The sequence below is a fragment of the Vombatus ursinus genome, unplaced genomic scaffold (assembly GCF_900497805.2).
Source record: "Vombatus ursinus unplaced genomic scaffold, bare-nosed wombat genome assembly UNPS02014820.1, whole genome shotgun sequence".
NCBI lineage: Eukaryota > Metazoa > Chordata > Mammalia > Diprotodontia > Vombatidae > Vombatus > Vombatus ursinus.
This window is the reverse complement of record NW_020954598.1, coordinates 1,385,602-1,398,030: the sequence shown is the minus strand read 5'-3', so window position 1 is coordinate 1,398,030 and position 12,429 is coordinate 1,385,602. Positions and strand designations below refer to the sequence as shown.

The 12,429-nt window shown below is 45.7% G+C and overlaps 1 protein-coding gene across 1 annotated transcript in view; it reads right to left on the bottom strand.

Annotated features, from left to right (window-relative positions):
- Positions 1-524: 524 nt before the first annotated feature.
- Positions 525-12,429, bottom strand: part of HDAC11 (histone deacetylase 11) — a 44,438-nt gene continuing 32,533 nt past the window's right edge. Inside the window, exons 6-10 of the mRNA XM_027837094.1 lie at positions 7,376-7,452; positions 6,499-6,561; positions 5,817-5,913; positions 3,628-3,806; positions 525-1,848 (exon numbers count right to left, since the gene is read on the bottom strand). Of these exons, the coding sequence (XP_027692895.1) occupies positions 1,681-1,848; positions 3,628-3,806; positions 5,817-5,913; positions 6,499-6,561; positions 7,376-7,452 (584 nt within the window). The 3' untranslated portion in view covers positions 525-1,680. The remainder of the gene's footprint in view (positions 1,849-3,627; positions 3,807-5,816; positions 5,914-6,498; positions 6,562-7,375; positions 7,453-12,429) is intronic.

Sequence of the window (12,429 nt, the reverse complement as noted above, 5' to 3'; positions counted from 1 at the left end):
TTCTTCTTCTTCTTCTTCTTCTTCTTCTTCTTCTTCTTTCTCTCTCTCTCTCTTTCTCATACCCATCTGCTATGACTAAACACTTGAGGCCGCAGTGTTTCCATTCTCCAGTGGGATCCCCCTATGCCCTTGCTGCCTGCCACTGACAATTTTAACAGGAAGCCTGCAGGAGTCGCATTTCAGCCTTCTTCTTGCCTCACGTTGGGGCAGAAGAGTCCCCACCTACCCAACCCCCTCACAATAGTCAATTATCTCCTGATTGGAGGAGAAAGTCCCAGTCCAAGCAGGTATCCCATGGACAGTCAGAACTCTACGTTATCCTTGAAAACAGGACATAAAATCCAGGGGTCCTGTGATTGTGACTGGACTCTATAATTGCTGCCTTCTTTTTCTAGTGTTGCAGGGTCTGCAACCACAGAAAGGAGGCTTGGGGGGCAGTGAGGTGGCTCAATGGACAAAGAACCGGCCCTGGAGTCAGGAGGACCTGAGTTCAAATCCAGCCTCAGACACATAATACTCACTAGCTGTGTGACCCTGGGCAAATCACTTAACCCTATTGCCTAGCCCCCCCCCAACAAAAGAAAAGAAGAAAGAAGCCTTGTCCAACATAGAGGAAACTGGCATCCTCCAGCTTCTTCTCCATGCTAGGCAATATCCCAATCATTCCCCCTCCCTCCTAAAAACAAAAACAAAAACCCAGGACTCCCAAACCCACGTTATTCACCTGTCCCATCAGAAGAGATGCAGGGATAGAAATTGGGGTAGGAGAGGGAAAAGGAGAGAAGGGATAAGGAGAACCAAAGAAGGGGAAAGTGGGAAGGGAAGGGAAAGAGGCAGGTAGGGAGAATAAAAAGGGAGTGGGGAGGAAGAGGGAAAGTAGAGAGAGAAGGAGATCACTGGTAGGAGAGGGTCTTTTTCTACTACTTGCAGTGGTCTCCTAACCCATCAGGCTTCACAGAAAACCAGAGCCCTATTTCTCCCTACCCCTCACTGCCCTTGCCCCTCATAACCTCCACATCTTTCCTCACTACTTATCCACAACTCATCTGCAACCCTGATCTTTGACTATTCCCTCCAGATACCTTTCCTTTCTCCTCTCATATATGTATCCAAAAATCTAAGATAGGAGATTATCCCACTGTCACTGTCCATGGGAGGAGACCTTGTTAAAGGCCCTGCTATCCTCTCTTCCCCTCTCCATGTTCCGTCTCCTCAAAATCTCTTCCCTCTCTGCACCAGACAAGAGAGGAGTCAGCCCATGGAGCAGTCACCCTGGGGGATAAATCCTGCCTTCCAGACAGAGGTTGCCCTAGGCCAAGAGATGAAGGGGAAGAAGAAAGTGTAAAGTTGGGAATCCACCCCCCCCCAACATCCCCCAGAGACCCAGACAAGATCAAAGCTAGCGCCCCCAGATCAAGACAGAGATCTGCATGGAAACACATCAGCAAGAACAGGTCCCTCCCTGACTCTGCTGTCTTTGAAAGTGGTAAAAAAAAAATAAAGTAATTTTATAGGACCCTGGCTCCAGATCTGTTGTATTGCAGCTGACCCTGACACCAGTCTAGGGTTAAAGTGTTGCTTACTGTATCTGCTTTTTAGAAAACAAAATTTATCCAAGAGAGGGATGGAAAAGGCTGCCTTTTAGGTGGTCACAGTCATTTACACAGTGTGCTGGGCTCCTCAGATCGGCTCAAAATGGTCAATGAGGCCCAGGTTGTACAGGTTGAGGATGGAATCAGCTATGATCCGTGCTGTATGTTTCTGGTAGCCTCCTGAGGTCACCATGAAGATAGGTATATTCTGGCTTCGGGCAGCCCGGAACACCAGCTCATCTCTCTTGATGATGCCCTGTAGAGGTATGGGCAGGAGAAGGTCTGACATTATTTGGGATAGGGAACTCGACTCAGGAGAAGGCCCCAGAAAGATTAGACAGATGGGGAAAGCCTGTTTTGGCAATAGTTAGGTCACGATTAAGGAGAGGTTCTAGTCATGAACTTCGGCCTTCCTCCCCACCCCACCCCAGACCCTCAAGCCTATATTCCTTTGAGGTCACATTTGCTTAACTCTTGGCCTATTTTTCTCATGGGTAAAAGGAGAAGTTGGATGAGATGACGTTGAAGTTTCCTTGAAGTTCTAAGATTTATGGTCATATGGGCAAAGCCCTCCATGCCACAGGCTCCATAAGAATCCACCCTCCATTCCAAATCCCCTCAGGGCCCAGGACACTCTGCCCTTTCCAGCCTGAAATACATATCCCTTCACTCCCCGGTGATCTCCTGGCTAACTTTCACCCAGGCCAGAAGCCAAACGCTGTATGACAACCCTCTCACCCTATGAATTTCTGCCCTGGGGTCCTCTGTTCTGATGGGTGGGATTGCCTCTGTCACTCATTACATCTAGGCCTAAATCCAGCCACACTTCACCTGATGGCTATCTCCTTACCAGCCACTATGTCCTCCACCCCTACCCCCTTTCCAGTTCTGAAACCATAAACAAATCAACTCTTGTCATTACCCTTAGAGAGAGTCAATTTACTCCCTTTCAGCTTCATTCACCATCCCAGTAACTTGCCAAATCAAAATATCCCTCCCAGACCTTATGGGTGTTGTCTCCTTCATAAAAATGTCAGTCAGTCAATAATCAATCAATCAATTAACATTTATCAAGCACCTACTATGTGCTAAGTGTCAGGGAAACAAAAAAGACAGTCCCCGGCCTCAAGGAAACAAGTGAGAGAAACAACATGTAGAAATAACCATGTATATACATTACATATATATTAAATATATCATGTGTGCATGCATTTATGTATGTATGTATACACATACATCTACAATGCGAGCAGAGACATCCCAGATGGTGACCTTCTGGGAGGTCTCTCTGTTGTGCCGAGGTCTCTCGAGAGAGAGAGGGCATTAAGAGAAGGTATACTCCGAGGGAAGGTATAGGGGTAGGGGTCATGTTACAGAAGGGAGGCTTTTTATAGAAAGTGAGATTTGAGCTGATTCTCGAAGGAGGGTCAGGGAAGCCAGGAATCAGAGGTGAAGAGACAGAACATTTCAAGCGTGGGGCACAGCAACTGAAAACACATAGAAGGTCATTAGCAAATAGGCCAAGGCAGCCGGATTGTCAAGAATACAGAGGGGAATGATGTGTAAGAAGTTGGGAAAGGTGAGAAGGGGCCAAGCTGTGAAGGGCTTTCAGTGCCAAAAAGATTTTAAATTTGATCCTGCGAGGAATAGGGAGCCACTGGAATGTATTGAGTAGGGGGGTATGTGACCTAGTCATCACTTTGGCAGCTGAGTGGAGGGGAGGCTGGACTGTGGTCAGAGGATCCAAGTTCCCTGAGGAAGTGCTGTTTTTACTTTTGTATGTGTATTCTCACCATTCAGTCCAGTGCTCAGCACATTAAATGCTTATTCATTCATTCATTCATTCCTCCCTGGCAGAAAGCTCTTTCTTGAACTTAACCCCAGAATTTCCCACTGTTGTTTAAGCCCCATAACTTCCCCCTAATCCTCAGGGAACATGGCTGATGCCCAGGGACCATTCAGAGCCTCTCCATTTCCAGGTGGCTTCTAACAGGAGCAGAGCAGTTTGAACCCAAGCCCAGAGAGCTGGACTCACCTCGGCAGACACAGAGAGACCTCCCAGAGGGTCACCATCCAGGATGTCTGTGCCCGCATTGTAGATTATCACATCAGGCTCATGATCATTCAGCGCCCCCTTCACATGCTCATCCACCTTCATCAGGTAGTCTTGATCTCCTGTCCCCCACTCCAGCTCAACCTTCCGCTTGATGGCACCTAAAAGTTAGGGAGAGGCTTTAGCAGAGGCCGGGACCACAATCATCTCCACAAGGTGCCTGGCTGGTGGACTCCTAGCAGAGACTACAGTGGATTGGAGTCTTGCCAAGCAGAAAAATGTCCAGGTAGCAAAGACGTACCTCTGGCACCCTTCGCCTTCCACCTCAACTCAAGTCTCTTGGTATCTTCACTCCGACCCTTCTCTGGTATCCCACCGGGTCTCCTGATTCCCAGGCACCCATGCCCACCTTTCTTTGGCCCTCTGCTCAGCAAAATTCACCTGTCCTATGGCCTGTACCCTCAGGGCCCTGCCCTCTGATAGAGAAAAGAAGGTGAGGAGATGCCATAAAGAGGCACCATGAAGCCAGAAGGTAAGAGTTCAGATGTGACACGGTACAAGGAGAGATGGGCATGAGTCTGAAGGTGGGGATCTAGCTCAGCCATTTAATCACTTTTTAGGGCCTCAGTTTCCTCCTTTGTAAAATTAAGGGTTTGGACTGGATGAACTCCAAGGTTCCTTCTAGCTCTGATATAGTCTGTGTGTCAGTAGCAGTAGGGGGAAAGGGAAGAGAAGGGAATAAGCATTTACATAGCACCTATTAGGCTCTGTGCAAAGCACTTTTTACAAATATTCTCATTTGATCTTCATAACAACCCTGGAAGGTAAGTGCTATGATGATCCCCCTTTTGCAGTTGAGGAAACTGAGGCAGACAGAGGGTAGGTGACTTGCCCAGGGTCACACAGCTAGGAAATGTCTAAGGCCAGGTTTGAACTCATGACTCCAGACCCAACACTCTATTCACTGTGCCACCAGCTTCCTTAGCAGGGTGGAGACGTAGCTTAGTATAATAGAGAGACTGGACTTGTGAGTCAGAAAAACTTGGGTTCAAATCCTTCCTCAGATACTTCCTAGCAGGGTGGCCCTGGACAAGTCACTTTACTTCTGTTTGCCTCAATTTCCTCATTGGTAAAATGGAGCTAATAGTAGCACCTACCTCAGGGAGCTGTTGTGAAGATTAAATACAATAAAATATGTAATTGAAGCATGCCAGAAAGAACACTGGATTTTCAGTCAAAGGACCTGGGTTCCAGTATGAGCTCTGCTACTTACTACCATGTGACCTTGGGCAAGTCTCTTCTCCCCGGGGCCCTCGTTTCCACATCTATAAAGTGAGGAGATGGGACTGAAGGATCTCTAGGGCCCATCCCAGCTCCAAATCCTATCGTTTCATAGATGGTAAAGCTAAAAAGTCAGGCCCAGTCAGCACAACCAAACCGAGGTGTATCAGCTGGAATTGCTCCCAGAAGAAGGCCTGGGAATGGCTCCCAGCTTACTATCCCAAAAGATGTTCTGGAACAACATAATAAGGAGGTGGAGGAAGTTACACTGGTCCTCCAATTCTCTTTTTTTCTTCAGGGAGTTGTAAAACATCATAAAAGATCCAAGAACTAGGGCTGGATGATAAACAAAGACCATCCCTGAGATGTAAACATCACCTTATAAATACTCCTTACCTACAATACACTCATGTAAACGAAAGGGGAATGATCCAGAAGAGGGAATGGAGAAAAGAGATTTTCTTCTAAGATGCAGCTGTAGTGGAGGGGGAAGTATGCTCTCCACTTCCCAGATTCCCAAATGAACTTAAGACACATTCTCCCACATAAACAACGGGTAACTGCAGCAGGGTCAATCAAGGATTTCATTTATATGATGGGCTAGACAGGCCTCTAGGGGACCTGAATAGCTCCTCTATCATTATTCCCATGGGAAAATGAATTTGGAGTCCCAGACAACTGGCCTACAAATGATCTCTCACAGCCCAACCCAACTGGGTACATGTGTTTGTAGGGGCATAGGGGAGAGGGTGCCTGGATGTTCATATTTATGAATTTAAAAAATATATATTGGTTTCTTTCCCAAGCACATTTTGACATTGCCACCTTACACCTCATCCACAAGGAAATCACCCCCCGGGGCCACCAATCTAACAATTTAAAAGACTCACGTTTAGCAAAACCATCCCCTGGGTAAATGTTGCGGTTATAGATATCCACAATGTACACTCGGCTGTCGTCCATGAAATCCCTCTCATGGCCATTTCCCTAGGGAAAACACACCACTAGTGATCCTCTTCTGGAAGACAATGTCAACATGCCAGCAATGCCAATGCCAGCCTGAAGAATGCCAAAAATGCATACTGTGCCAACCTCCCAGGGTTATTGTGAGAATCAGATGAAATGATGAGTGTAATCTGCTAAATGCTAAAGCTCTGTGCAAAGAGGAGCAGCTATCTGCACCATTGTCATCGTCATATCATTATTATTATGGATAGAGATTGGTCCTACAATTTTATTGGCATAGGGCACAAATAAGTACTTTTAACCCAGCACTGCTTTTGACTGTTGCCAGAAGGGAACGCCACACATTCCCTTGTATGTAGAGACTTTCAAAGATGGTGACCCCAAGCCTTCCTCCATCTCCCCTTATGACATTCAGTAGCATCTATCCCTGGGCAGCCGGATGCCCTCTGATACTGTGTGGGTGTGTGGGTAGGAGTGTATTTGTGTGGTGGCTGTACTATCGTGACAGTGCACACTGATAGGGAGGAAGAATCAAGGGGAGGCATGGACTGTTGAGACAGGACACTGATTCTGAGGTTTCCTTCCCACATAGGACAGGGGACCCACCTGGTGTGCATCCAGGTCAATAATGGTGGCTTTTGAGACTCCTTCTACTCGATCAAATAGAAACTGCTCAGGAGAGAGAAGGGAGAGAAAGGTGAAGCAGAGAAATCAACACCCACCAGGCAAATAACTGATTGTTCAAAATGCCCAGTAGTTCAAAGAACTCTTATATTTCATTACATCCTTGCCTTATAAGGCTCTTACCTAAGACCAAACTTCCTCTCCAAATAAGTGGCCATCACATTTCAGCGAGATATTCTATCTGCCAGGGGCTTCCCTTTGGGAGCTGAAAGAGGGCAGTTAGGGGAAAGACCCTCTGCTAACAGTTCACTGACAGAATGCAAAGTTGAATGTTGCAAACCCTTCGTATTCATAAGCCAGCTACCATTATGACTGTGGTGGTGGTGGTAGTTACCAGGTGTTTGCCCCTTCAGCCTACCCCAGGACTCAGTAAACACTCATATCCTAAGTTTGGTGCCCTCTTCAGCCTCTGGCTATACTCAGTGTAAGAGGAGAATGTATTCTCTGTCTCAGGTTAGGATCAAACCCAGAGTTTCAAAGAATTAAGAGTACATTCTTTCTGGGCTTTTTCCCCCTTTTGGGGGGGAAGGGGTCAGATTTGCCTTAGGCCCCCTTTCCTGTGTCTTTACCTCCATCCTCTTCTCAGTCAGTTTATGTCCACCACTTCTTAAGGCCTGGCTCACTGTTGTGGTTCAGTGGAAAGAGTGCTGGCCTTGGACTCCTCAGAGTACTGGGTTCTGGTTGGACCACCTTTGGACTAGATGACCTCTAAGGTCATTTTTGGTTCCAAGTCCTGTGATCCAGATGGTCTACCTCCCATGTGTCTTTCACTTAAAGGCATCATCGCCATAGGTCTTACCTTGATAGAGAGTGTGATATCAGCATAGACACAAAATCCCCCTCCCTTGTCACTGGAGCAGTGATGGAACCCACCGCCTGCAAGGAAAAGAAACCATTCCAATGGTGTTTCTCTTCAGCGCCCTTGTCCCCTCTTGTCAGACAATATCCCTCCCTCCCCTACCAGCTCTGACTCCCTAGTACCTCAACTCCAGATAAGGGTGAAAGGAAGGAAGGGTGAAAGTCTATTCTAGTCACTCTCTTGCAGTCTCCTCATCCCTTTCCAAGATCCTCTCCTCTCTAAATGGCATGGCCAAGTTCCAATCTTCCAGGAACTTAATGGTCCATGAAAAAGAAAACCTGCATAAGGTCATGGCAAATGACCTGCCACAATCTGGTTTTCCTAAGCTATCCTAGCAGTCAGTCAATAAACATTGACTAGGCACCTACTATGTTCCAGGAACTATGGTGAGCATCGGGGTTACAAAAAAGGCAAGAAATAGTCCCTGCTCTCAGGAAGCTCCCATTCTAAGTTCGAGAGCCGATATGCAAATTACTATGTACAAACAAGATACGGAGATATAAATAGATAGACACAGACATATAATATGTATTTACATATGCATATGTATGTATGTGTGTATATGTGTATGTATACATAGTGCAAATGGAAGAGACTGTCAGAGGAAGAAGAGGCATTAGCACAAGCTAGTGGTGGGGGCAATCCTCACTTTGGGCTGTTCCCCAGTGCAGACTACCCCATCCAGGCCAGTCTCCTACCTTATGCTAGATTTTCTACCACTAGCCCTTTTGCACACTATTCTTCGCTTTTCCCATTCCCAAGTGACCACTGGTAACTTGCCTTATTCCCAACTTCAGAATAATAAAGTATTCAAGTTGGAGGGCAGAGAAGCATTGATTAGAAGCTGCAAGGGGCCTTAGGGACCACCTACCCCAGCCTCTTCCTATTACAGATCAATAACTTCATCAAGGGTGGTGACTTTTATTCACGTTTCCCATCCTTCAAAGCCTAGCTCAAGCAGTGCCTTCTGCATAATGCATTTTCTGACTACTCCAGCACCCACTGAGCTCTGTCTTCCTCTACCTCCCATCACATACATAGTCTGTATCATGCAATCCAACACTGACATTGTCTGAGGATCTTGTCTGTCCAACAGAGAAGCTTCAAAGGAGGGCTTATGTCTTTTCCATCCCCGGTGGCACAGTTGAACAAAAAGCTGATTATACAGCAGATGCTCTAAAAACACTTGCTTAAATGCTTTCCTTTCTGGCAGGCTGGCCCCCTTCACACACTCTACAATCCAGTCAAATTGCCTTTGTGGATGCTACTCAAACAGGACACTCCATCTCCCATCATCTCTCAACTCCCATCTGTCTGCCTTTGCACCAGCTGTCCTACAAACCTGAAATATCCTCCCACCTCATCAACACCTCTTGGAATCCTGAATTTCCAGCTGAATTCCAAGATTCAGTGCAATGACCACCTTCTAAATGAAATCTTTCCTTATCCCACCAATTTTTAGTGCCTTTCTCACCAAACCTACCTTTTATCTATTTCATCTGTGCCTAGATATATAAATGCTGTTAACTGTAAGTTCCTTAAGACAAGGGGCTCTTTTATCCTGGTCTCTGGATTCTTAGAGATCCATGGTGTCTAGCACACTGCCTGGCACATAGCAGGTGCTTAAGAAATGGTGTTGGTTGAGTGGTTGATGGGGCAGACAGCCCATCACTTAACATAGTTGGAGTAGGACAACCAGGAGACATGTGGCCGCTGGGGCAGAAGGATTTGCTCAAGTCTGCCTCCTTCACCCAATCACTGTGACGAGGGTAGAGGAGAAAGATTCTCACCCAGGTGCTGATGCTGTGAATCCCAGATTTCAAGCTTGCAGCCCAAGCTCTGAAGACCTAATCAGGCAATAATGGGCAGACAAAGTACACCCCCTGGTGGCCCCATTGATCTACAGCAGCGTTGCTAGCCACTTAGCCCAAAGGGCAGCTGCGCATGCCCAGGAGATCAGAGCCACTGACTTCCCAGCTTTCTGGCCAGGGCCAGAAAAAAAAAAGAATCAAATCAGTCCCAAATCTTCTCCCTTCCTCCCCATCTTCCTTTTGCCTAGTGGAAATGATAATAACAATAATGATAACTTCATATTTATATAGTGCTTCAGTGTTTACAAAGAGCACTGACTGTGAGTGAAGGCTTGGACAGTATGGAAACATTCACTTCACCTCTCTCTAAGCCTCAGTTTCTGCCCCTGTAAAATGGGAATATCAGCATCACCAACCTCACAGGAGTGTTGTATGGAAAACACTCCAGTAAACTGCTACATAAATTGAGTTCATTATTATTAAGAATAATAATAATGTTCAGGATAATAAAAGACTTATATAAATTGAGCTCATTATTAAGAATAATAACAGGATAACAGAAGACTGCTATATAAATTGATTTCATTATTATAAATAATAGTAATACTAATGCTCAGAATAACAAAAGACAAGCTATTGCAGTCCTGGTTTTAAGGATTGAATAATGAATTGAATCATCAAACACCCTTCCGCCTTTGAGGGAGGGCAAAAAGATGTTCAATCAACCTGCCAAGTTTTAAAAAGGTTATTATTGTTCTTCAGTAGTTTTCAATTATGTCTGATGCCATGTGACCCCATTTGAGCTTTTCTTGGCAAAGATACTGGAGCTCATTTTACAGAAGAGGAAACTGAGACAAACAGGGTTAAGTGACTTGCCCAGGGTCACACAGCTAGTAAGTATCTAAAGCCAGATATTTAAAGATCCAGATACAGAAAAAAGGGGAGGAGGAGAAACACTTATATGTGCATTTCACACATTTCATATGTGCATTCATCAAGCATTTAGTTGGTGTTACTATGTGAGGTTTTAACACAGAAAAGACACTGACTGGGAGTCAGAGAGGGTGAGTTCAAACTCAGACTCTTCTACTTGTGTCCTGCATGATGTGAAGAGATGAAGCCTCCCTTCTCTGGCCCTCACTTCCATATCTGTAAATGAGAGGGATGGACAACATGCTCGGTAAGATCCAGTTCTGAACCCCACATCCTAGGCAAAGCACAGAGCTAGACACTGGGGAGCTGGGTGGTTTAGTGGCTAGACTATCGAACTTGGAGTCAAGAAGACCTGAGGTCAAAACCTGCCTCAGACACTTCTTAGCTACGTGTGATCCTGGGGAAGTCACTTAATTTCTCTCGGTATCCATGACCTTACAGCTGTAACTGGGATAATGAATCAAACAAGATAACACGGAAAGGACTGTACCCCTTAAAGTGCTATATAAATGCTATATTAATAGTCTGAAACTCTATTGCAATACTGCCACGTTAAACTTAGCTCTGAATTCTACACTTCTGTTTAATTTTGTCCCTTTTTACATTCGTTCAGGGTTTGGTAGAGTAAAAAGTTCTCTTTGGCCCTAAAATGTGTTTCTAGTTGACCTGATTTAGGCCAAGGAAGAGATGCCTCTCCTGGATGTAAAGAAAGCCAGAGAGAAGCTGATGACAGTGTTTGTTTGGGGAGATCCTTATAACCCTGCAGGGGCTCAGAGTCTCCCAAGTAAAGGTCACCCAGAAATGTGGTTAGGGTCTAATGCTTTCCAGAGTCCCTCTCTGATGATGACAACAGAGTCATCAAGTCAACAAATGTAATTGCAGTTCTTGAGAAGTAAAGATAAGAGAAGCCTAAGAGACGCATGATATTAATCAAGACACGATATTAATTAATTAGCTTAGCCTGCCCCCACAGTTCATCTTCTTCTGCCTGCTTATACAACCTGATGAATTCTTTCCAGAGCAAAAATTCAATCCTAATGTCTGAGGAAGAAGGGACAGGAGTTTCAACCCTAATGTCCGAGTAAGAAGGGACAGGAGTTTCAGGCTCCTCCAGTAAGAAATTTCAAATAAGTTAGTGACAACAGATCAGTACAGCTTCCCAGTGGTGAAGCCCCGACCCAGCAATGGGATTAAAACAAGAGACCAGCCCAAGTTCCAGACCAAATCACCAGAGCTGCCGCCAGTTTCGCAGGCTGGAATGACTACCTTCGCTGGAGAGATGGAGTTGATGACAAGAGCAGGCTTCCCCTGTGACAACTGCCACCAAGCGCATCCTTGGCAACCACCTTCATCATCTGCCCCTCTGGAGTTGGTGTGGCTTCCCCAGCCTCCCTTAAGTCTACTCTTCCAGAAGTCAGACAATCATTAAGCATTTATTAAGTAGTTACTTAATATGCCAGGCAGCGTACCAATAAGCATTGTAGATACATGAAAATAACTACTCATATACAAGATACATACTATATAAATGGAAGGTCATGTCAGAATGAAGACATGAAAGGAGGGGTGAAGGCTGGGAAAGAGCTCCTACAAAAGGTGGGATTTGAGATGAGTCTTGAAGGAAGTGGAGAGTTGGAGGTGAGGAAGGGGTGTCTTCCAGGTATGGGGGGCAGCCAGTGAAAAGGCATGGGAGTCATATGTACATGTAGACCATCAGGGTAGATGAATTGTTCAGTACATGAAGGGGAGGAAAGTGTGAGAAAATTCAAAAGATAGGAGGGGGACAGGCTGGGAAGGGCTTTAAAAGTCAAATTTTATATTTACATTTTATATTTGAACCTAGAAGTAATAGAGAACTATTTCAGTTTATTGAATAGGAGCAGGGAGAAGGTGATACAGTCGAACCTCCACTTTAGGAAAATCACTTTGGCAGGTAGGGGAAGGATGGATTAGAGTGAAGCCAGAAGAGAAGCAGAGAGACCAACCAGCAGGCTACTATAACTATTGCAGAGATCAGCCATGAGGGGATGAGAGCCTGCAGCAGGGCAGGGGGCATAGACAGAGATGTGGTGAAGGTTGGCATGATGAGACACTTGGCAAGAAATGAGCCACGTGGACTGAGTGTAAGTGAGATGAGGATGGCACTAAGGACCCTCGACTGAACAGGAGGGGCTTTCTTAACAGACCAGAAAAATATTGTGGTTTCAAGTCTAAGAAAGAAAGAGCTTCATCCTTCTCCACCTCTCTGTG